Source organism: Agelaius phoeniceus, chromosome 1 (assembly GCF_051311805.1).
Source record: "Agelaius phoeniceus isolate bAgePho1 chromosome 1, bAgePho1.hap1, whole genome shotgun sequence".
Classification (NCBI taxonomy): domain Eukaryota; kingdom Metazoa; phylum Chordata; class Aves; order Passeriformes; family Icteridae; genus Agelaius; species Agelaius phoeniceus.
The window spans coordinates 59461670-59488456 of NC_135265.1; the positions used below are offsets into that span (position 1 = coordinate 59461670).

Consider the following 26787-nt stretch of genomic DNA (forward strand, 5'->3'; position numbering starts at 1 on the left):
CTGGTCTCTCTGGTATGTGCGTCCAGCTGTCTCAGAGACACACATGTATCTGGCCCAGCCAGAATGCTTTGGTAACTGAGCTAAAGCCCCTGCTTGCTGTCTAGGTTCAGCTCAGTATCTGCTGGCAGCCAAATGGTGCTAGACATGCCCTCACTTGGCCCAGCTGCTAGCACCACAGGCATATGGGTTCCTGACACCCACAGATTCCACTCCAGTTGCCGGCACAATAGGTAACACTGGCTATTATGACCCATGGTATGACTCCAGCTGGTAACAATTAGACCTCCATAAGCACAACAGAGAATCCCCTCACCCAAGAAAATAGATATTTAATTTAATAAGACAGGGCAGCTGGCACTTAGGAGATCCAGGACATCACCAAATAACTGCATGGACAAGGGACTAGTCCCTTATCCCTCTGTTTTCCTGTGCTTGTTCCTCCCCAGACCACCTACATCCCTGCCTTTGGTTCCTTCCATACATGTTCACTATTGTTGTGGAGAAGAGATGACTGAGAGGGGATTTAATGAATACTTATCAATAAGTATGTGACCTTGGGACCTAATGAATACTTATCAATAAGTATGTGACCAATATGCTTGGGTTATTTTACATTAATAATGAATCGGTGCAGTGAGTTAAATAGAAAGCTAAGGAAATGAAAAAAAAAAGCTAATTAGAAGACCAGCTTAAGTCCCCTGAAGACTCAGATTTGGCAGAGGTAGCCTTTGCCTCCACACCTCTGTCTGTGTAGTCCTGGCTGTGGTAGAACAGCTTGACAGAGCCAGGAAAGATCAGCCTGCATGTGACATATGGACACGAGAGCAGGAGTGCATAGTTACGGCAAGAGTAGCTACACAGACTGAAAACTAGCCCAAATAATTCCTGGAGTAAAGAGAACACATCCTGGCAGAGGGGGTTTATTTTCATTTTAAAGTCATGATGTGAAAGTGGTCTGCAGGGGTGAGTGGACATTTCTAGAGGCCCTATAGGAAAATAATAAAAAATCCTTTTTTGAAGGAAGAAGGAATCCTCTTTTGAAAATACAGATCTTAGTTTCCTTCTTAGAGGAATCCAAAGAAGGAAACCTCATTTGAAAATACAGATCTTAGTGTCTTATATTCTCATAGGGCAGAAGAGTACTATCTTCCCCTATCTTAAAGGCTTTTTGAATTGTAAAGAATTTGATTTTTCCTTTAGGTTCTGCTTCACTATGTTTTTTACAGCTTCAGTACCCATACATGCTAAGAGTTAAAAGGAGTATAGGAGGCACAGTCCATGGTCTCTGTGCAGGAAGAAAAGCTATCTCAGGACACAGCTGTATTAGATTTCACTTAAAAGGCAGTTCTAAAGAAGGTTGTCTAGTGTGTGAGAACAAGGAATACCATTTCCAGTTTGGGAACAACTGGTGAAGAAACAGGGGAGCTGTAAGCTATTTAGTTATGTCTCCTTGCAGTTGCTAACCACTGGATTAGCAACTGACTGCTCATTATGTCAATTAACAATTGACACTGCTGTATTTCTAGAGCATCACTCTGACTTTTTGTTTTGTCACATTATTAATTATTCTATTACAATGTTTTGAGTTAAATACTTCACCCTTCTGCTTCTTGAATAAAATCATGGTATTTGCTACTGGAAAGCTGAGTGATGTTGTTATTTACAAACAGAAGGTCCATATTTGATTTTGGATGTAACATCATTGAAACAATGTTCTATGTAGCGAATTACTTTCTTTCCTTAGAAGTAAAATATTTTCAATACCACTTAAAGAAGCTGAGAGAAGTAACTCAGGCTTTTGCACTGAGGATCAATGTAAGGTAGCTAGTTAAAAACAAATGGCTTCATCGATGACAGATCTCATTTGGTGGATTACCATTATGATGGCTATTCAAGCATCATACAAGAATCCTCAAAATATTAATGGTCAGCTTTAGTCATTATTCAAACTAGGAAAATAAATGGAAAAGAAGAAATCAATTCTGCTCAGAACCAGACAGCTGAATGTTCAGAGAGTATTTTCATGTAATTTATAAATTCAGCAGCAACTAAGTTAACATCTCAACTGTAAAATAACTGTTGCTTACAAAGTTTATCAGCAAATATCATTTACTCAATAAACGCCAGAACTGATGTAGTAACACATTTATTGATCACTTTACCAACTAAAAATACAATTTTATACAGTCAGTCAACAGCAGTAACATACTTCATGAGAAGCTATGCTTTAACGAAATGGTGTTTAAAATATGGATTTCACTATAACTTGTCAAGCCAAGCTTTTACAGTGCTAATCAAAACAACTGCTGCACTTGAACTTTTCCCCTAAAACATCAACAATAATGTTACAGACAAAGTAGCTTTTCCATTGTTAATGTGGGTTTAGAATTTAACAGGACAACTTCAAAAGGTTTAAAACATCTGTAACATTGTCATTACTTTAACATTCACACAGATAAAGTGATACATTTAATACTTTCTAGCATTAATAAACAGTGTAAAAATATATTGCATATATATATATATATATATATATATATAAATTTGTTTCCTTTTCTTGAAAAAACCTAGTACAAACTAGTAGTATATGATCCCCCCTTCAAGTTTCTTTTACTTATTTTAAAGATTGAAGAGTAGTAGTTTTAAATTAACAGAAACAAAGACATGGAAATAAGAGAATCACTGTTGTGCTCCCCCATAACCTCTTGTCATGGTTACTAAGCATATTAACCCCTTGGTAATGGTGTTTCTATTTTTGCTAACACCAGCTAGAATTTTGGAACTGGCTGCAGTGGGGATAAGATTTTGCCCAGTGTGCTTTGCACTGGATGGTGCCTGGCCCCCTTCATCAAGTGGTTAAAAATCTTTGCTTAGGTCATATAGTTTTTCTACTATAGTTAAGATTTAGAAATGCTATGCTCAAGTTGTTCATTTGCAATAATGAAAAGAAGAGTCAGTGTTAAATTAGTGAGAAAAAGTAAACTTGTAAGGTTAAATGATCATGTAAATTTTTTTACCGTGTTGAAAATTTCACAGTGAACACAGTAGGCTAGTACAGCTGCATGTTAATGTTTGCAATGCCTGCAATTATAAATATTGCAGGTAATTATTAGCACACAGCAGCTTACTGCTTGATGAAAGACAAATGAAAATAAGAACAAAAACTAGTAAGCTTCACTGAAGGTTTTTATCATAGTGTACAGTGCTCCAAGGAAGACTATGTCAAGACCTATCTCCATATCCCAACTGCTTAACGATTAAATTTTAATTAGTGCTCTAGATAATCAAAGACAAAACAGTTTTGCCTTCACCCTTTATGATCAGGTCCTGACAGCACGCATGTTCAGATTTGTGCAAATGATGAATCAAAACATCTAAATCAAATTAGAAATGGATATTGGAACAGCATGGACTGATAAACATGCTAGCAAAGGAATAAAGCATAATGTGGATAAATAAATGGTTTATGACTGAACAAAATCAATCTCATTCAAAAATTATACTTCTGTATAAATATATATTTCTCCTCTAATATTTAAATCTCTGAAACATCACACCTGGCTAAGAATAAACCTCAATACACTTATCTAACATTGACCATTTCTCTGCTTTACAGAATGTAAAGACAAATTACTTTGTATTATAAGCATTGTACAAAAAAATTTCCCTGCTGCAAGAATTTGCCAAAGCTGAACCCAGCACAAAGATTGAAAATAAACACACTTTTTTGCACCCTATAACTTGGTTTTGCCTATGATCTTACCTTTTCATATACTACAGTGCTAACAAAAGTAGCTTGCCAACACAATTTTATACAGGACATCAGTCTGTAGGTTAACTGACTTTACACAAAGCCTTTGTAAAGATCTAGCATATATTTAGCTTGAATATTACAGACATACACAACATTTCAGTTGCATTAATATAACCCTATTTAACAGAGTCCAGGCTGCATTATTTCACATTATTTAATTACTTTGTTTAAAAATAGCATTTGAGCAAATGGAAGCATACAGAAACTCATCTGATGTAAACTGGAACTTGAAATAATTTACCACTGTGGGGATTCAGACTGCCATAATTTTTTCTTATTTTGTTGTTCATCTATAATGTAGCTCCTGATCAAAATGCAAAGATCAAAATGGATGAACTGAGTGTATCTTTAGGGCCACATTTTTAATTTAGTTGAGTATAGCTTTACTCATATTTCTGATTTTTCCTGAAAAATGTGCAAAGTTTTAGAAAAACCTTGCATAAAGATAACTGGAGGTAAGGACAAATTATGAGCATTATCTTTGAGGTCTTTGCAAATGTTTACATCAAAACTCACTTTGTACAGTGCCATAAGCTTTACAGTAACTCACAAAAAAGAGATGCTGTATATCTGTATTTGAAAATTAATTCATTGGCTATTTAGCTGCAATGGAATATGATAGTAGCTTATCATTTTTCCAAATCAGGTTAGTCAGTTGGGCATTTCAATGCCAATTTCTAAATGCAAGATTTAAAGAGAAAGAAGAAGTCTCTTCTGTAGTTCTTCTGTAGTTTTGCCCTCATGTATATCCATGTTCCCAGATAGTGACAGTGTGCATGTGCATGAACAGAAAAGATAACTTCTTTTTAAAAAAATTGTTTCAGACTACCAGAACTGCAAATGTGTCAAGAATGCTCAGCTGGATTTCCCCCCCTTTTGTTTATGATCAGGCTTATTCTTGCCAAAGTCTACCTTGAGTGGATGATCAAGTAGTTTGAATGAAATAAGCCAATTCAGGTGTTTTCTGACAACAAAGTCAAGAGTTGTATCTTAAACTTGTTCTGAAATCCACCTTCTCCATAGGGTTTTTAAAGCAATATACCAAGTCTAATTTACTGAAAAACATGAAAAAAACCTCCAAATATATTAACAGATATTTTTCCCTGCAAGAATAAATTACTTGGACAATTAAGACATGGAGGTTCTATCTGCAATATTCTTTTACTTCTAGAAGCATTATTCTTAGCTGGGACATCATCCAAAGCATTGGTTTTGAGTTTAATGTGCCAGCATGAAAGCAACTACAGGTTTCTTAGAACTTCTAGGATTCTGAAGACTTTAAAAGAACAATCCTGACTGTAATATTATGTAAGCCAAATGGGCACTTTGGGGTTGCACAAAATGAGGAACTGATTGTTAAATGATATTTTATGGGCAAACCCTTCAAATACAGGAGGTACACATGCATTAATTGGAGGTACTCCAGACTTTAGGAATTTCACACAAGTTTAAGAGCTGCCATTATGCTTCTGGTATTTAATTGTATAAAGGTTTAAGCAAGACTTGAGTCCATAGGCAATGTATGACACTCCTGTTTCCTGTTCCCATCTCACTGTACCACAGCTTTATACTTACTGACAGATGATGAACAACTCTGTGTTTACACAGTGTCACCTTGCTTCACAAAGCTAGGGCAAATGCAGAGCATAGTTTTAAATGGTTTCTTAAGAGCACTCAGAGGAAAGCTTGATTTCACTCTTTCTCTCTCTCCTACTTCCTCACCATGGAGAAACTCCACTTGTCACACTAAGTCTATGTTAGAATTGCTGAAGAGTGATTTCTCTCAGAACAGGGTGGACAGGTAAAACCATAAGAGCCTCCTTAGATCTTCACCTTTATGGTATGAAGGGAGAATAACAACACCCCCAACCAGTCAAGCTGAACAGCATTGACTGCAGGACTAGAGCTTGGACCTAATAAGATTTTAGTTTTTCATCAACATTTACACAGTTTAATTACTTAAGCTGTATCCAAAGAGCATGTGTACACACACAAACCTACACAAGTCTTGTGCATTACATTACTTAATACCAACAAAGTGACAAGCCAAGAACATAATATTCACACTACAAACAACATACACAAAGGTGTAGTTATTTTGGCATACACGCAAGGCTGACAGTCAGTTAAGAGGGCACGTACCAGTGCAACATAACATTTGCTCTATCATGAAGGTAAAAGGTTTGCTCTTGGCCAGTGCAAACAGAGAATTCTTAGTCACAGATGACAGGCACATGCCCCCAGAATACATGCATCCCTGAAGGCAGGGTTATGTTTTGACTATCATACATGCAGGCACAAAGAATTAAAATTTATTTCATAACTATGAAAAGTCTTAAGGAAAAAACCTATCAATTACAACTTTAAAGTTTTGGTTTTGGAGGAATATACATGAGGATTTTCTCTACAGATGGTTACAGATGGCTGGGATGTCTATCACTTGTAAGTCAAACCCATAGTAGTCATTTGCCTTTTTGTTCTGCCTAATTCTAGCTACTATAAAAATATTAATTGAGCCAATAGAGGGCAAAAAAAGGATGACTGAAATGGTACTTTGTGAACAAAGCTTTGTAAAATGCTAAAAAATTGTCAGACTTTTAAATTTAATTGTCAGAATTTTTAGTTTAGGAAAGGTCAGTAAAATACATACTCAATTCAAAATATCTTTGAAAGACGATCTCTATGCTGATGAAAAACACAAGCTGTGACATGTATGTAGTTTTCAAATATCCCTTTCCCTTCCCTAAATAAAAAGGAGGTAAGAAGTATTATAGTTTTAAAAAATAGGGACTACATTTTGTCTATAGTCTAATATTCAACATTTCCCTTGGGATTCCAAATATTTGACTACAATTAATTACAACTGTTCATATAAGACCCATGAAATTATGTGTGTTTTTTAATGTCTGCTTCTCAGTAATGCTATTGTGATAGCTTTGACAACCACAAAGAGCAGGACAATCATTTTTGGTTTTGATACTTCCATAGTTGCAAAACTCCCAGCGAAACTCTGAACTAAAGCTCATGGAGTGACTAAACAGAATTAGTAAGCAAGCCCTAATAAGAAAATCCCTTTTGACTGCTGCATATTTTACATAAAAACAACATTATTTTTAGAAACTTATTTGTAATGACTATTCATTTGCCTCAGTAAGGATTTTAGTTTCTTGCCCTCAGTCTTCTCAGGTTTTGATGGTCAGGTTAAGCTTCAGTAGACACACAGGTAAGGATTGTGTACTGCCACAGTATTTAAATGAAATTTGAGTCTATTCTTTAAGGCAGTTATTTCTAAAAGCTATCTGACTTTCTGATCATATTTCTTTTGGTAGCATCTACTGTAGTAATGAAAACAAATATAACTAGGAACAATAGGGTTTTATAGAAGATGTCACATAAGACAGTACTACATAGTGGAAGATGCTGAAAATCAAGCTGGAAATTTAGATGGAATCAATTGAGATGCCCCCAAAAGAGAGAGGACAGTAAATCTTATTAGGTTCCCATGTCCTTATTTCAGACATGATGTTTAGTTACAGTCTGCAGCATGGTGCATCAGAAGAGAATATGCTCAACAACACTCTAAGGACTGAAAATGGAGCACGTCCTCAGCTATCCTTTCCTGTCATCATTGAGGTATAAGCTGTACTTACTGTTCTGCGAATTGAGGGAATAGCAGATGAGTAAGAAAATGTACTATCCTCATTCCTAAGCAGGCCTGGAACTTAAAAGCTAATAATCAAACAAGTATTTAGGCTTTTAATTTCCTATCAATATTAGTGGAATAGTAAGACCTTAAGTAGGTGGTGAACCCCTAATACACAGCTGCATAAGATGCTTTTATTCATAGCTATTATCTTTCACACCAAGCATAGTAAAAGAGAAAAACCTGTACTATCTTCCAAGTAACAACTCTCCTTTGTAACTGTTACATCCGAATGACTTCTTTTCATGTAACACTTTGAGGTTTAAAACTATCATACTGTAGAAACAAAGTAGAAAAAAGAAGCGTGTTCCTCAAAATAAAATACTGCTATCTGAACCATCTTCCCAGGTTCTGATCCCAAGCTTACTATGGCATTGAAAGAATTTCAAATTTTGCATCAGGTACAAATAAAGTGCTTTTGGTTTTATGGCAGGGATTTTATACTGCACAAGCAATGCAAAGTAAACTCTGGCAGAACCTCTGCTTGTTCCATCAGCCTCTTACAGCTCAATTTCTGGACAGTGTCAGCTTGGATCCGTTTGCACTCTCAATTCCCTTGCATGCCTTCGTGTGCTGATCTCTCTCTCACTTTGAACCAACAGTTTAAAACCTAATTATATCTTAAAATCTTCCTAACCAATCACTTCTCCTGTATGGAAACATTCTGGCATTACAGACTCTGTATTTGGGCACCTGAGAAAGCCTGTCTTTTGTGTACCTAAAAGCAAAGTGTCACCCAATGTGCCAGACAATAGCTAGGAACAAACACCCAGGTCAACAGTGTGCTCTTGGACTCTGCAGTAGGCTGGACGTCACCCTTTAGTGAGGCTGGGTCTAGAACTTTTCAGTTACCATGAGTTATTAGTCAAGTCTTAAAATCAAAAGGAAAAACAGGGACACTGATTTTGCATATAACTCAGCTGAAGAATTCATCAAGGGTTGTAGGCTCAGCCTTTTTATTCATTAGAAGAACCAGGACTACCCTGGAGCCATCTTCAGGTGCACAGGCACCAGTGACAAAGAAGGCTCTTTACATTTAGACAGTTTACTACCATGCCAGAATAACTTAGCCACTGTTGGTATCAAGTATCCTATTTTCTGCTTTGGAGTATGACAGGTCCCCAGTGCCATACAGTAGTGGATAACCTTTCACTCTTCCAGAACACTGGGTAATTCTTGGAAAGGGTTCACAAAGCTGAACACTTTGCATCCTGAGCATCTTTACATACACCTAAACTTTTCACAGGTAACCATCTGTGGGAAAAGCAATTTAAATCTTCAGGAGCATGTGCTGTGTTTTGGCAAACTTCTCTCCCGCTTAAAAACAAACATCAACATGAATTATAAACAAACAAAAGGATTTCCAAGTCCACAAGGAAGCCCTTGCCTTTTGTTTGCTATTGTTTTGGTTTTAGGCTGATGTATGGGCTCAAAGGGTCACTGAGGACAAAATTATACGACAGGCTACCACACAATGTCAGCAGAATAAAACATGAACAGTTTAAGGGCTGAAAACCAGAGCTCTCTTTCCATACATTGGCCAAATACAGACTGTTCACCTGCATGGCACATGACAGCACATACTGCTCACCCACGTTTATGTACTCTCAGTGGGATGCTAGTACGGGTGGAGGGAGAGCAATACATCTATTAACCTTTATTAAGAGCTGAACATGAAAATCAGGGCACAAGCTCTTTTTGAAAGAAAGCAAGGCAGAACTGCAAAGAGCTGGTTTTGAATTCTGAACATCCTATCTTTCATAACTTTAGAGAAACAGAGTAATACATCAAGGTACTTGTTGAGCTCTTGCAGAAAAATGGAATGGCCTTTTCTCTCATTTTCAACCAATATTAAAAAAAGTTATTTTTATTCCAATTAATTTCTTTCAGCATTGTGGACCCCAGCTAGGTCACACTCAGCTGCCTGTACCTTAACCCTGTGGGACTGGCTCTCCTGGTAACATTGGAAAGCCATTCCCAGCAATACTATTGCCCCCAAGTCTGGTAGCAAAAGTGAACAGAGAATCAAATCCCTTGGATTCAAACGAATCAACCATAAAATGTAGCCCAGTTATAATGATTTGGGGGTTTTTTGTGGGAAAATTGCACCTGATTACATAGATATTAATTGTAAATGTCCTTACTCCAAGAGGCCATAAGCTTTCCTTACATATGTTAGAGCTTAAAGGGACTATGTGCCAACATATGTGCAAAACAACATTCATTTAATAGGAATCTGATTGGCAGTGTTAAGTCATAAACAATATTTTAAAGTATTATTAGCTTAATGCTCCTTTCTCTTCCAATGTGAGGCAGTGCAAACTTGAAAACAGACTGTGAAAATCCGTAACTATACTTTCTTAGTAATGTCATGTTCCTCACCTCTCAGGTTAGTACAATAGCTCCATCCAAATCCAGCCAGTCAGAACCATGCTACAGTAGACACAAGAACAAGCACAAAGTATAGACAGGAGGAAAGTAAGGGCTGGTATTTTCCAGCTCTTTCTGCTGACATAAAATACTTTAGAGCCTATATTGTCTTAGAAATAGCTTTTTTTTTCAGTTTTTCAATGAGTGGTATATGACAATCACAGGCTAGAACCTAGTATATTACTACCACTTACTTCCCCATAGTTTATTTAAGAAAAGTGCTAGATCCCATATAAGACATTAAAAAAACCCCCTAAAATAATAGTCAAATGAAACTGCATAAGTAATGGGATATTCTTCAGAAAGATTGGTATGAAAGATCCTCTTTTCAAGAGGTTCTCTGACATCATCAGGGCAACTGAACACCAAGGAATGTTTGAGTTATTTTGCTTGAATTGACAAAGTGTGGTATAACTGCTCTTGACTTTGGCTTTGTTGTTTGTTGATTTGGGTTTTTTTCCTAAAGCTCAACAAAATAATGTATTTTTTATACCTACATATTAATTTATTTTTGCAAATATATGCATGAGGAATGTAATGAAGTGGCATTGTGCTGCAAGTAGCTCAGCAGATGTTGAAATCAGTTCCAGTTCCTGAAGACAACTTCTTGACAACATAGTCTCAACATTCACAATAACTGAAACATGTGGGATTCATAACATCATCCTTACAAATATATACTCTATTCCCCTCTGTGTTGTAAACCCTCAGCCTTACTTGTTTCCTTGTACTTTATGATCGTATGTGCCTGCATGCTTATAACCAGATACATATCCTGAGTTATCCACCAGATCTTCTCGGCCAGCTCTGCCTTTTCCTTTCCCACTGGCATCAAACCTCTCTTTGTGAGAACCCGTGAATTTTGAAGTATCTGTAAGGCGTGAAACAGTTGGAGATGCAACGGTTTTCTATTGGAAGAAAAAAAAGAAACAAAACAAAAAAGACACATCAGAAATCAGCTATTCTTAATGCAGATATTTTTACACGCCACCAAGATTTAAATCTTTCTAATGACAAAGACTAGGCAAATACCTACTCCTTCCCAGCAATAGGATACAAAAGATGTTTGTTTCTTGCCATTACATACAATGACAATAATAATATAGCAGAAAAGGAAATAGCAAAAATTATGTCAAAACTTTTTTGACATAAGAAGAGACTTTCAGTATAAGATACTTTTGATTAATAATCAAGTTCTAAGCACCAACGATACGAACAAGTTTCATCTTGATTTCACATTTTGAACCATGCTCAAAATCCATTATGTCAACATGAAAGTATAAAAGCATAGCTCCACAAATATAGAAAAGGTATTCCAATACAACTAGAATTCACTGCTTGAAAAGACAATTTCATTCTAAACTCTAGGTTTCATGAGAGAAATAACAAACTGGAAGGACTGAAAGTAATTTCTAATATTAGAAAATTAGCAGTCTATGAAATGGCACTGAGCAAAGAGTTTTCTTCCACTGAGTCATATCAGGCTCAAAAATCAGTTTTGTTGTCATCGAGACAAAAAATATTTGACTACAGAAACAGAAAAAAAATTACTGTACATAACAATATAGAAGCATGATAACCTCTGTGCCTGGACTAGGAGCAGCCTCTTTGATCCTTAAATTTATATATAATTTTATTTATTTATATTAATTAATTAAATTATATTTTAATTTTATTTATTTATTTAAAATCATGTGAAGAAAAAACATACAAGACTTTTTGTCTTTTAACAAAGAGTGCTAAAATATGGGCATTTTTTTATGTGTGCCACCTGTCACTATCTGAAAGAAAATGACCACTGGAGCAGTCTTTGCTCAAAACAGCATTGCTAAATGACCTTCAGGGACTTCTCTCTTGCAGTCTTAAGTGTACTATTTGCAGAGGTGGTTATTTTCCTATACTGAAAAAATAGGTATCAAGACAATGCTTAGGAAGAAGTATTGGTCTAATATATACTGTTTACTTGTTCACATTGACCTGGTAGCACCTTTTAACAAGGAAAACTCCAAATGAAAGACAAGAGCAATATATTCAATATGGAGTTAATTAAACTTAAATCATATTTGCTTTCTTTGTATTTAAAAAACAATACTTTACAGAACATCAGTTTTGTCTACATGTGCATACACTCTCTACCATCACATCCACAGAGAAGTCTCAGAAACTCCAGTTGACTGCCCTTTCCTTTACCTAATTCAGTCTCAGGACAGACTGCTATTCTGAGAATTCGTAATGGTAAACTTAATCACTATCTGAAAAAGAAAGACTACAGCTTCTGCTCCTCTGTTTCAAAGGTGCAGCATGAAATGTATGAAGTTTTCCTCTATACACAAACTACAATAAAAACATATGAGAATTTTTGTACAGCAACATATTTAGTAACATACATACTAAAACTTGTGTGACTGGATGGAAATGCACACATATTAATATGCAAGAAGAAACAGTAAAACGAGGATTAATAGAATGGCTGATGTCAATAATGAAGGATGTTCCCAGAAAACTATTCCCAGTGGTAAACTTGAGAAAAGTGGTGTTTATATCAAGACACCTGCATTCTGATAAGACCTTGACACACATGCCTCATAAGGTGTATCTTTACAACAAGACAACAGCATGCCACACAAGCCCTTCCTTTTCTTATTAATATGTAGACACATTTCAAACCAACAAAGAAAACTGAGGATGGGCAACAGCTTGGCAGGTTAAAAAATATAATATTTTTGTCCCAAAAAGCAATTAAGCAAAACCTAAAACTGCAGCACAAGGAACAGCACAAATCCAGAGCAAGAGCAACAGTGATCCCACATAATGTGATCTTTCAGCCCAAGATGGATCAGAATGCCTCCTGCATCACAGGAGTCATAATATGTGAAATGAACATTAAAGGCAGTAGCAAACATTCTTTCTCTGAATTGCTTTTTACTGAGTAAGAAATACAGCCTTTTCCTAAGTTGTACGTCAAGTCACTGATGTGCCCCTTCCTACATATGGCAGATTATTACAATTGAAATACTGTTGATTTGCTGTTGGCAAAATTCTTATAAAATGAGAGGCTCACCTTGTTTCCAACAATACAAAATCCAAGCAATGTTAATTCCTTGCACATTATGCTCTCACTCCCTGAACTAATGTATCTATATAAAAGATCAGAGATGAGATGCCACTATAAGGCTATGCAGAACACCTCATTTCTCCTGTCCCTTCTTTTCCATCATTGTTATGATGAACATACTCATTTCTTTTTAAGGTGAGGTGAACATTTTTAAGGTTGTGCTAAGATGCTTTCATTCAAAAAAGTCTTTGTAAATACAGAGTAGAATACACAACAACTTCACACCCATCCTGGGCTCCTCAACCAGAAGCAGCTAGTGGTACTATATATCACAGAATCATAGAAAAGTCCTGTGACTGAGCACTACTGAAAAAAAGCCTCGCACCATCATCTTTGCACCCTCCCTTCAGGTATTTATATACATTGATATGGGATTCACCCTTGAGCCTTCTCTTCTCCAGGTTACACAGTCCCAGCTCCCTCAGCCTTTCATTACAGGAGATATGCTCCAGTCCCTCCATCATCTTTATGGTCCTTTTCTGGACTCTCTCCAGTAGATTATCAGTCTTCTCCAGGGAGCCTAGAACTGAATGCAGGACTTCAGATGAGATTTCACCAGTGCTGAGCAGAGGGGAAGGAACACCCTGTTTGCTTGGCAATACTTCTAGTGCAGCTGAGATACCAGCTCACCGGTTCATGTTCAGCTTGGTGTCCATGAACATTCCCAGGTCCATTTCAACCGATTTCCCTTTCATCTGCATGGCCCCCTGCACATACTGGTGAATGGGGCTCTTCCTCACCAGTTGCAGGACTTTGCATTGCTTGCTGAGCTTGCTGAAGTTCCTGCCAGCCCAGATCTCCAGCCTGTGAGGTCCCTCTGGATGGCAACCATCCCATCTGGAGCCACTCCTCCCACCTCTGTGTCATCACAAACTCACTGAAAGTGTACCACACGCTATCATGAAGATGATTAATGAAGATGCTGAACAGGACTCGACTCAGTATGGATCCCTGGGGTATACCACTGTTTTCCAACCTCCAACTAGACTTCACACTGTTCATCAATACCTTCGGGGCCTAACCATTCAGCCTGTTTTCAATCCACTTCAGTGTCTGCCCATCCAGCCACTACAGCACCAGCTTGAGGGGCTGTGAGACTCTTGTAAGAGATGACATTAAAGGCCTTACTGAAGCCTGGATAGACACTGTATTGCTCCCTTCTTGCCCGGTCTACTTGGGCAGTCATTTAATAGTAGAAGTCTACAGGTCAGTCAAGCACAACTCTCCCTTGGTGATCAACCATGCTGATTACTCCTGATGACTTTCCTCTAATTCATGTGCCTGGATATGATTTCTAGGACTAGCTGTACCATTACTTTCAGTGTCTTAACATGAAAAGTTTATCCATAAAGATTCCTCTATAAGCTGATGACTTATTTTTAGTGAACAGCCTTTATAAACTGAATGTGCAAGCAACTGTTCTTATATTTTTTTTTTTTTCTGTTTCTGAAAAAAACCAACTTTCAGATTAAACTGGGTACTAAGCAAAAGGCAAAACCAATTGAAAGGGTGACCATGAGCTCATTCTCTACAACCCATCTGCTCATTATTGCACAATGGTATGGGGAGGCAAATAAAAAAAGTGGGGGGTGGAGGGAGAAAGCTGATCATCCTTCTTAAGTAAAGAAAAATGTAGGAAGAAATATAGTGAAGAGCACAAAGGGCTGGAGGAGACCAATTTCCACAACAGCACGTTACTACTCTACCCTCCCTTCTTTTTCACAATGAATCACATACAAATGATTCTGCCTTGTCATATAGCAATTCTGCTTGAACTATTTACTATCTAGAGTAAGTTATATAATCTCTCTAGTTACATTATTGTGAAGGAAATAAATTCCTTGGGGCCAACCTCCTCTTTTTTTTTTTCTCTGAGACCATAGAAGACTTTATTTTCCATCTCATATTTGCACATACAGTCAACCACAAAGTTTGCATATCACAGAAAGTGCCCATGAACTTCAATTTATTTTAAAAAACTTTGTCTAAGAAGAAATTTTACTTAGCACAACAGAATCAAACATAATCATTTAGTGCTCCAAATTGAGTTTATTAATTTTTTGTGCATTTTTTTTCTTAGAAATTCAGTATTTTTCCTCACTTTGTGTTAGTGTCTACAAAGAAGTGCTGCTAAGATAGCAAGAGGCTTAGAGCATGTGACATACATGGAAAAGATGATGGGAATGTGTTTATAAAGACTCAGAATTAAAAAGGGAGAGACAAATCGTATTCCTGTCCTCAACAGAGTGGTTATATTAGAAACAGAGACAGTTTGGAAGTAAACAATAATGGACATGATTTGGAAGATATGAAATTCCAACTAGACACATGAGAATTTTTCACCCCTGTGGTTGGTCAAGCCTGGAAAGAGGGGGGGATTCTCTGTTCCTGAGGATTATCAAAACTTAAAATGACTAAGTCACAGAACAATTTAGGTTGGAAAGAACCTTTGCGTATGAGTCTTTATCTAGCATAGGGTCCTGCTCACAGCAAGGCTCCAACAGGCTTACATAGAAACTTCTCCAGTCAAGTCCTAAACACCTGCAAAGCATGGGCAGCCTCCATGGACAACTTGTTCCAGGGTCTGACCACACTGCAGGTAAGTAAAAAAATCAAAACAATCCAACAGCTCAACCAAATTCCCTATTACCAGTAGGGCAACTTCTGTCTGAAGCAGCCCTCATACCAAAGACAGGAAGTGAAAGCTGCTGTCTTTAAACTCTGAAAACCTTAACAAATGCCACATTTCTCCCTCTCCCTCTCTTGAGAAAGACAACTCTGCAAACTTACACAGATTTTGCCTGCTACCTCAAGATAACTAATGAATCAAGGACCAGTTTACAGAGCAAGCAACACAATCCATTTAATTATATACAAGAATTTGAATTAGTTCCAGAAATGCATTATCAGCCCTTAGGAAACAGAAATGAACTACTGTAAAAAGGAAATGAGAGCACAGAAGTCAACAACATTAATGTTCTCTAATCTAGTAGAAGTAGAAGTATATAGCAGTTTGCCAAAGAAAAATATATGAACTGAAAGTTCTGCAGCTGCACTGGCTTGGCTTATTTGCAGCAGGAAAACTATGAATTTTATGGCCTCAAAAGATGCCATAAAATTAACTCTTGTGTCAAAAGGCTAGAACCATCACATGATGTGATGCCACATCACATAGTGAAGCCACAATCATGAAAATAAGGTAACAGTGTGAGACTGGAAGATTTCCCACACTTTCAACTCTTTTCCCTCCAGAACAAAGCTGAGGCAAAGAAGAGGAAAGACAAATCAGGACTGCCAAGGTAACCTTCCTCATTTTCTGTCAGCACACATTACCATCCCTTCCTCAAAGCTCACAGTTCAAAACCCAAGCAAATGTCACAAAAGCTTTGCACCCAGCACAGTGCAAAGGGCCCCACGAGCAGGGCAGTGCAGCCCACACTCCTGCAGCTGCACAGGGCTTACTCCTGCAGCACCACAGCCCCTGGCAAGCTTGCGGCAACTCTGTGCTGGGCAGCTCTGCACACAGCATGGCACCATTCCCAAAAGGCTCTCCACAACCACTTCCTGGGAAGGAAAAGCACCGAGAAAACCTACTGGACTTCAGGAATACCACACCTTCCAAACAAACACCGAGTGCCCTGGCTTCCACAATGAACTCTTGGTTCCCCTCAAACAAGTTTGCCTCAAGGTATTTTCCACCGCTTGCCATCGCTGACAAAGATTCGGGCTTCACTTAAAGCGGCTCCACAGCTTAGGCAGAAACTTAATGATGCAAAACCCTGCAGTTGGGTTTTCTGCTTGGTTTTCCTTCCTGAATTACAAATGTCCAGATAGTACAGAAACAGTCCCCGCCTGCCTGAGGGACTGACTGAGTCTCTTCAGCAATCAGTGCTGGGAGTTGTCTGCACTGCCAAAAACACTGGTGACAGACAGGAGGTGAGCTGCTCCTCTTACTCCTCACCACAAGGGTGCAAAACCTTAGCCACAGTACTCCTGGCCACACTGTCAGCTGCAGTCAGCCTTCCTCGCTGAAACTGAATGCTTTCCAACATCTGCTCCTTCAACCATAAAACTTCACTATCTAACAGCACATCCTCCTAGAAAAAGTTGCCATGGAGATTTCTTCATGCAACTAAAATGTTCTGGGAGCCTGCAGAATCAGCACCAACATTCATAGTCTCAGCAAGGTTTTGAAAATTATCAGTCTGCTGGTAATATCCACAACCTTTGTAAAAATAGGAAACAAAAAATGACTGCAACATGGAAAAATAATTTCAAAGAGGAAGTCTGCCCTTTTTGGGGGTGTGGGGGGCATTGTACCAGAACTCCATACCAAAACTGTATTTACTTTGTTTTTAAATTCATGGGAATACATGCACATGCATTAGAAGTCTGCAGAAAGTCAGAAACAGAGATCAAGCTTCAAATAAAATTTGGATTTCATTCACGTTCCTTTGCTTTAGCACATGCACGGACACACACCCATAGAAAAGTAAATGATAAGCAACTCCACTTCAATAATGCCAGAAAGTAGCATCATTTTAACAAATCCTCGTGAGAACTTTCAATGGAATGGTTCCCAGTAATGCCACTCAGATGATATAGCACTGCAAGTCCTAATTCTATATACATACCTAAACCTTCTCACTTACTAGGAGTCCAGCCAGAGATAGAGAAAAGACATCAAAAAGGTTCCTTATATGTGACACCCCTTATAGCATAAGCATTCACATAAATGTGCCTGACCCAGGTCTAGCTCCATCAAGAGAAGACCATGTAAAGTCCAGCTGGCAGGTGTTATTTGGCAGCTATAAGAGACCCCTTCCTTTCCTCCTCTCTAAGATTAGCCCCTTAACTCCAGTTCTCCAGCACTTCAACAGTCCAAGTCACTGCATGATGTCAGCTCAGGGATCTACCAGCCTGATTTATATGATCTCCCTCAAAAACAGTGTGCCAACACTTCTCTGAGGAGTTTTTCATTCTTGTTGGTGGTGAAGACAAAAAATATATTATAAAGCCTTTTTTTTTTCCAGTGAGGGTGTTGTTGAATCCTTCTTCAATTTAATGTTACAACCAGTCTTTAATGAGACTTGGTCCAAAGCTAGATGCTGTCAACATAAGCCTTTACATACACTACCATCCCTCTTCCTCATTTTTTAAATGTATTTCCTGAAGAGCCTCTATTCATCCTGTGCAGCACTCCACTTAGAAGAGTTAACACATCTGCACAATCCCAGTGAATCACATCTCTGCAAGTAATTTGCCCTGCTTTCCCCATACTATATGCTTTTGTGAGCAGGCGTTAGAGACACACCCCATGTCCTGCTGCATTTATAGAAGGATAAAAACCTCCCTTGTCAGGCTTGTCTCCCAAACATATCTGCTCTGCCCCTTGTGATCTTTCATCTTCAGGTCATGGCAACCTTCCATACCCAGTCTAACAGTCTCCTCAGCAGATCAGTTGGCTTAGTTTGTAAAGATACTCTTGTTCTACTTTGTTAGATTTATTCCATCCCTGCTGAGTAGCCCTCATTTCTCTAGTCCTAGAAGCCAAAGCCCCATCTTCAAGAGAAGCCATACAGTCCACTTCTACCCAATCTTTCCTCCTCCCAGAACTGGCAAGGCAAGATCTCAGCTCCTTACCTATCACCCTCATCCCTAAACCTCTGTAGTTCCTCTTTATATGCAGCAGGTTACCTCCAGAGCAGTACTCTGGGTACCCACAAGGAAGAGAAAGAGGAAGAAGAGGTCCATGTGAGGAGGTTGGACAAATCTTGGCTGTGCATCTGCAACAATCCCAGATCGTGGCACCTACCAAGCAATAAAACTCCTGAGACATCAGGTGAGATCAGAAGATACATGCCTTGATCATCCACAAGAAGAATCTCCAGTAATTTTCTGTGACTAGTACCCATTACTCCTGACTCATGGTACAGCACTATTGCCAGAGTATAGTGTCACCCGTTCTGGAACAGGGAAGTGTAATAGCACATGAGATATTTGGGATGGCAAAATCTTCTGTGACTGTTCACTCAACTCCTTTCCAGATTTTCACTAACACACAGCTCATGCTAAGGCCTAATATAACTACAAATCTGTGGCCAGCCAAGGATTCGTTCAAGCAAGGATTCTTAAAAGAACCTGTCTGTCCCCACAGTGTGAGATAGTGCTGCTCAACATTATCATTCATTCTCCCCTTTTTGTGTGAACACTAAATTCAGGTTCAGCTGACTCTGATGGGCCTTGTTGATCCTCACCAGTGCTTAGGATACTATATGTATTCTGAAATTGAACAACTGCAGGTTGAGCAGATCTGTGATCTTTTGTTGCCAGAAGCCACAACCTTTCAGCCTTTTCTATTTCAATGGTCTCTGTCCACTTGGTCTTCAGCTGTCACTGCTTCCACACCTTGTGTAGCTTGGGTTTTCCACAAATACCACGTCAGTCTCCCCTTCATCTTCTCCCACCATGGAATCTCAGGACCTTGACTACAGCACATCTCCCACAAGAGTGGCCACCACTGCCCTGACCTCCAGGAAGACACAGAAGCTCTCTGAAGCATTCAAGGTGGATATAGGACTTCTTCCTAAGAGAGCCAAGGACTCTCAGTTCTGCAGACTTCTACATCTTAATGGAAGTCCATGTGCTGGACAGTATCTCCTGCAGCTTTTTCAGACTACCACTGTACAGTCTTCAAGCAGATCCACATAGTCTTAAGTGGAACTCCTAGGCCTCTTTGCACTTCTGCTGCAACAACTGTTTTGTCTCATTTACCACACTCTGTGGGATGCACTCTGGTTTCCTTGCTCTTGCCCATTATCACCTAATGTTTTGGTGATAATATGATCTTGCCCCCATCAACATCCCCCTGAGCACCCATCATCCAGCTTTTAAAGTGCTTTTGCTGCTGTACTGCCCTGCCACCCACACTCCTCTCACCATGAATCTCACTGGACTGCACCCTGAACAACCTGATCTGGCTTTAAGTTACCCTCTTGTGAACAAAAGGTTTGAACGAGATCATCCCAGATTCCTTGCACTTGAAATTGTTCTGCATTTCTATGTCAAGGACCCTGATCAATATACACTGCAGTTCAACTGGTTTTATTTTAACAGCAAACAATAACCAAAGTAAGGATCTGTTTCCCAGGAGGTGCAAAAATGCATTCAGAATGGTTATGGCATACAGCTCTTGGTACAGGAAAAGAAAGAATCTCAGTTTTGCTCTTTGTAACCTTTGTGTAGGAATGAGGACAATTAAAAGGCCCTAGACTTCATTTACATGTCTGTTTACAAGCCGCATGTAAACAGTTACATGACCTGCACCGTATATTCTATTGAGAGATTACCACCAAGTGAGCTAATAAAGCCACTGACTTCATTAACCTGTATCACTTTCCTGTGTTTTTCTTCCTCTGTGACAAAATCAATAATATATGTTGTGTTCTTAGATTAGAAAGTAGCCTAAAATTCACTTGGTTTCAATGTCTGGCTGTTGAGCCTTCTCAACCACATCAACAACAAGCAGGGATTTTTGTAATTCTATGACATTCTGAAGGAGAAGAAAAAAATAAACAGAAGAAGATAAAAGATCTTCTATCACTTCTATCCCAACATGCACTAAAATCCTCATTGTCTGATGTGAAGGTAAACTTTCCAACTGTCCTGCTGAAGGAGTGCTTTCCACAGGCTGCCATTTAGTCCACACATACTGCCCCTGCCACCTACCTCCCCAGAACACCCAGTGCAGAACATGAGAAGGAGCCAAGACACAAAGTTCCCCACGTGCTGCTGAAGTATTCTTATCCACAAGCTTTACTTAATCATACTTTCAACTCCTTCCCTAATATGTTTAGAGTAATGTGTCAGTAGTCACAAAAAGTTTTCTGTCTGAGACCTGAACCAAATCTACATGACCTATAGCAGAGTTTTACAGAGCAGGGCACACACTACAAGGCATGACTGACTTACCTTAGAACTTTTAAGAAAAGCTTAATGCAACTTTATCTAACCGTACAGAAAGCAGCACAATTTGAAATTTCCACAATATTGACTTCCCAAAGTAAACTAAGCATTAAAAGCTTGTATAGAGAATTCATATCTATGCTCCTGGGCTGCAGGAGGAGAGTGGCCTTGTATTCATTTATTTATTTTAATGTCTTTAATTGCCAAGTTTGTGGGTCTTTTTTACCATCCAGGAACTAAATTAGCATGAGAAAAGGAACATGAAATTTGGTTTTACATACACACATGCACACACTCCCAGTCTGCAATCTCCCCCCTTTTTAAGCTCTGCCTCCTACCCCTTACTTTTCCAGCTAGCAGAACAAGATATTGTGATCCCTTTTTCTTAACTTCTCAACTCTCCCCAGAAGGGCACATATTGAACAGTCAAGCCTCGCATCTCTGGCTCATATTCCCCTCCACTCTTTCTTCCCCTCCTGCTCACTTATATACCTCTGCTGAGCCTATATGATACTACTTTGCATCTGCAAAGCTCTCTCATCCATGCACCCCACAAAGAAAGAGACTATTCCTTTAGTAGCAGACACTGCTCATTTCAATGTCTGCCTCCTAAAATACTCAAAATGGAATCAGGAGTGAGGTGTAGAAGGATGTACACAATTTGAGAGAAGAATCCCTGAACAGATGAAGAAGTTATTCAAATCTATCAAGGCAAGTGAAGAACAAAAAGGAAGGTTCAAGTTTTAAGTCTGTATCGAAATTACCACTTGTTTTAAATGAGAGTAGAAGAGCAATAAAATAAAAACTTGCAAAAAGCTAACTTATTTTAGAACTCAAAAGAATTATTTCCACTTGATGTTTACACAAATCAGTTATAGAGAACCAGTTTCTGAAAAGATTACATTTTCATTCACAGCTTTAGGCAAATTCAGGCAAAATTCAGGAGGATCACAAATTTTAAGCAGATGAACTAAACTGACAGAACTATTCAACCTGATGGTACACTCTCCAGTATCTCCTAAAATACTGGATAAAAGTTTGCCTAGCCTGGGCATCTAAAAGGACAACCAAGCTAATGTACAGTATGCTTTATAGCTCCCTTTTCACATACAAAGCTCAACACCAGTATTTTAAAATTAAAAAGACAGAACATTATAGCTCTGACAGACTTGGAACAAACAAGAAACAAAGACCAGACCACATGATAATTATTCCCAGATTTTCAGTGTTCTGGGATTCACATGGTGTAATTAAATGTATTTTAAGATGCCTTCGTTTTTTGGTATTTCACAAAACATCTTAAAACTTTTTATTGAGGCTCTAATGTCATTATACTCCTTTTGATTTGGATATACCACTCTTCAACAACATTTCATTGTTCTAAGCATACACAAGCTCAGGATATTCTTGACGTGCTACTATGTAATAGTACAATTCCTAGAAGGAGCAATGACAGTACCACATAGGAACACACAGTAGCACAATACTCAGTTGTTGCACACTGTTTGCTCCAAATCTGCTTTGCAATTGCTGCCTTCAGGCTCACAGAGAAATTGGATTTGTGGATTGTGGAGGGAAGTGGTAAACATAACAACACTGCAATAGAACAAAGGACAGGTAGAAACAATCTGTCCATGAGAGCAGTAACATACCGTTACTCCAGTTAAACCTGGGCCTTTTCCTTCAATTAGTTTATACATTTCTTGAAGTGCTTCCTCATCACTTTTGCCTTTAAATCGCTTCTTGGAGAGTTCTTGAAGAGCTTCCTTAAACTGCTCAAAAGTAATAGTTCTTACAGACTTTCCCCTGTTGAAACACACAGCAATTGAAAGAAATTACAAGAGAGCACAAAAAGCATTTCGAGAATAGCAGAATGGTTTCAGTTTACCACAGTGAACAACAGAAAACTGTAACAGAACAGGAAAGCCCATGCACCCCATTTTTGGTGTCAAATAAAACATATTCCAGGAATATCACTTTATATATACATCAGCAGGATAGCACTTCACAGACTTCCCTTGATGAATGTTCAGAAATAAAGATGAAATAAAGTGACTGGGTCTACCGTCAAAATGCCTGCAGCTCACAAATTAAATACAGTCTCATTTGGTTGATCACTTATAATGCCTGCATTTATAAGACAAGATCTGAAGCATCTTAGGCGAGTCTTTTTATTTACTACTTTTTATTCCTCTTTGAATAACTTGTTATCATATTATTTATAAGTCACTATTCATGTATTCATAAATAAATTAAGAATTATTCTGCTATTGTGCAAAGCAAACCACTGAAATGTATTTAAAAACTTGAAATTCCTTTTCAATTGAAGACTGACAAGTTTTTAAATGATACATTTAAATTCAATACCTGTTTTCTTTTGTAGACCATCATCTTCAAAAAACATTTAAAGGTATGCAGAAAACACAATATAGTAGCCTGGTAAGCTCATAGATTTTGCTGTAAAAGTGTGTGGTGCAAATTCTGATAATGGGAAATTCACACTTTACAAACACCAGTTTATACTGTCATTCCTGCAGATCTTTTTTGGTCCATCACACCAAAGGTTTCAGTTGATAGAACTCTTACAAAGCATTCACTATAGTGATATTTAACCAAAGAAGGTTAATGCATGTCTGTTTTCTAGCATTTTAAAATATTCAGTTTAGGCAAGAGATAACGTTACAGAGTAAGCACAGTTCCACTCAATTCCCTAATATTAACCTAGTTTTAGCGTTCCTCATTTTAAAATTCAGGTACAAAGCAACAGCATCAGTGAGTTTACTCACATTAAAGAAAAACCAACTATTTTTAGTTGTTATGAATTACAGAAGAGACAAACCACATCTTTTCCTCTATTAGTAAACTACAGATTCTCTGATCTTTAGAATAAGAATTTACACCCTAAAATGTAGCCATATATTTTGAACTAAAGTTTAGCAGATCAAATAGATCCATTTTCAAAAAGATGTTTTGATACTTATGCTGATATAATCTTAAACAGTACCATCTTAAAAAGCAGAACATGTTTAGATTACAAAACTCTCAAAGTTAAAGTAACATTTGAGAGTCCATGTTGCTGGGAAACATGCTACTACACAAGTTTTGTTTGCTACTTGAGCATTTATTTTTATGCCAATTTAGAGAACATTTCAAGCAAATCAGGGGAAAAAAATAACCAAGCACCACCACATAACCCAGACCAGTCCTTTCAACAGGGACAGCTGTTTATATAGGAATAAACAATAGATGCTAGGATAGAGAAAGTGTGCACCAGCAACAGAAATCTTGGGCTAGAAAAGCAGTACACAGAGATCTAATTTTAATTCAAGTGTCAAAAAGACCATTGTGAAGAGCAATTCAGCTATACGTCATGGATTTATCTTTGATCTTCTTTTAAATACCTTCAATGGTCAAATTCCTCTCAGCTGGGGGATGCCTCCACTAATGAAAAGGGGAAATGCCATTTCTGGTTTACCAACCAACACTTAGAAAGTGACTCCTGCTTCAATTAACTAAACAAAAATGAAATTTTATACCAGGCTTTTAAAACAAAGAGAAATTGGTTATTCACAAAAAAATTCAGCACTAAGGGAACCCTTTACATAATTGTTCATTACTAGCATTCTTTATTTTCAATGCAGCCCAATATATGTATCAAATGTCAGCAACTGCCACAAAATAAACTTTATGTATTTCTTGACCAAACATTGCTGTTTGCAACTACTTGTCTGTAGGTAGAGCATGTGCTGGAGTATCTCAGAGTTAGCTGGTAAAAGAACATCATGACAGTAGAAATAAAGAATATAATCCAGCATTTCATTAATCAGAAAGACAAGTGGAATAAACTGCAATTAACTACCTGGAATTTCTCCAGGATTCTCATTAATAGGATTAACATCCCTCTTTTGATGAAACACATCCAAGAACTTTTAAGTAGCACAAAGAGGTCAAGACTTCATTTTGTTTTGCCTCTCATTTAGAAAAAGAAAGCACTGTCAATCGCTGCAATCACTGCACTGTTGTTATGCTCCAGCATAACAACACCCTAAGACCCTAAATTCTCTACAGACTCATTGCTAGGCTAGCCAAGCCTAGCATTCAGGCCTTGCCAAAGGCAGTTTTCTGTAGCACATAGGTTTATCTTTGATCATCAGTCAGGATCATTGCAGTGGGAAAGAGAATGATCACTTTCAGCAAAACCAGGAAAAATTCATGTTGACTTGTTTATTTTTCACAGAATCTTCTGAGCTGGAAGGGACCCACAAGGATGATCAAGTTCAACCCTTAACTGATCTAACCCATGACCTATTAGCGCCACGCTCTAAACAAATGAACTGATCTCAGGGTTTTATTAACACATGGAGAATTTCTGCTTGCACACTTATTAAATAGAAGAGCATAACTTTTTTGTATGAATTAAAAGGAAAAATACATAAATATGGCTGCCAAGATGAACAAAGAACATTTGGTATAAGACACAGGTCCACAGGTCTACCTACGATTGCATTTCATCTCTTCCCTGTCACTTACATGGGGCAAGGAAATGAGTGGATTTTTCCTCTTCAGCTTAAGGTAAAATCACAAATTGGACACATATATGACCAATGTACTATTATTGCAGCTGAACCCCGAAAGAGAAACAAATGTGCATCATAGCTGATATTCTTTACCAGACAGCAACATTAACTGGAGCCATGTCTAAAATAGGATTGGGAGTGAAGGAATTTCTGCAACTATATCCCAAGTTTCCTAAATAAAACAGCTTTAATTTTGAAATTTGTTATCTTTTTCTACACTCCAAAAATATCCCCTCTTGCTCCTCCATGTATTACAAGATTATCAAATCCACTTGTAAAGCATCATAATTAATTCCAAAACTCTACAGCTGCAACATATGCCAAGTCTTGTGGAAAACCCTAGGAACACGACACGTTCTTGCACTTTTGGTATGTGAGGTATGGTACATGTATGCCATTTACCAGCATCTAAATTATCAAGCAGCAATCCTATACACCTCCTCTCTCTAGAGACAGGTCTTGAAGAGCTCTGAGCAGTTGCTGTCATCATGATTAGTAACTAGAACAGCATGCTCCCCTCTCCTCTGTCTGTACAGACATGGGTTGAATGCACAGGAGACCACTGACTGAGTAGGTAGAAATGATAGAGGAAAAGTCTTTCAACAAACCTTGATTTACACACTCTCTCCAATCCAGGTCCACAAAACTACCCTAGGGATAATGACTTGCGAGCACTATTGGATGGAAAATTGGACATGAGCCAGCAACATGCACTCCCAGCCCAGAAAGCCAACACCTGTATCCGAGGCTGCACCAAAAGCAGCATGCGAGAAGGGTGTGGGAGAGGATTCTACTCTGCTGTGCTGAGAGGCCACTTGGAGCACTGCATCCAGCTCCAGGGCCCCTGTTGGAGCGAGTCCAGAGGAGGACCACAGAGTTGATCAGAGAGAAGAAAGAGCCCTGCCATAAAGACAAGTTTGGGAGAGTTGGGGTTCTTCAATCTGGTGGAGACATGGCTCCAGGAGACCCTACTGCAGCTTTTAGGGGGCTTACAAGGAAGGATGGGGGCAGGCTTTTTTGCAGAGCTGTTGTGATAGGACAAGGTAATGGCTGCAAACTAAAATAGGGTAGATTCAGACTAGACATAAGGAAGACATTTTTAGGAGGGTGGTGAAACACTGCAAGAGGCTGTCCAGAGAAATGATAGATGGCCCATCCCTGGTCAGGTTGGATGGGACTATGA

At 38.3% G+C, this 26787-nt stretch overlaps 1 protein-coding gene across 1 annotated transcript in view; it reads right to left on the bottom strand.

Annotated features, from left to right (window-relative positions):
* Positions 1–2130: 2130 nt before the first annotated feature.
* Positions 2131–26787, bottom strand: part of TPPP (tubulin polymerization promoting protein) — a 67095-nt gene continuing 42438 nt past the window's right edge. Inside the window, exons 3-4 of the mRNA XM_054630457.2 lie at positions 22680–22833; positions 2131–10855 (exon numbers count right to left, since the gene is read on the bottom strand). Coding sequence (XP_054486432.1) covers positions 10661–10855; positions 22680–22833 — 349 coding nt within the window. The 3' untranslated portion in view covers positions 2131–10660. The remainder of the gene's footprint in view (positions 10856–22679; positions 22834–26787) is intronic.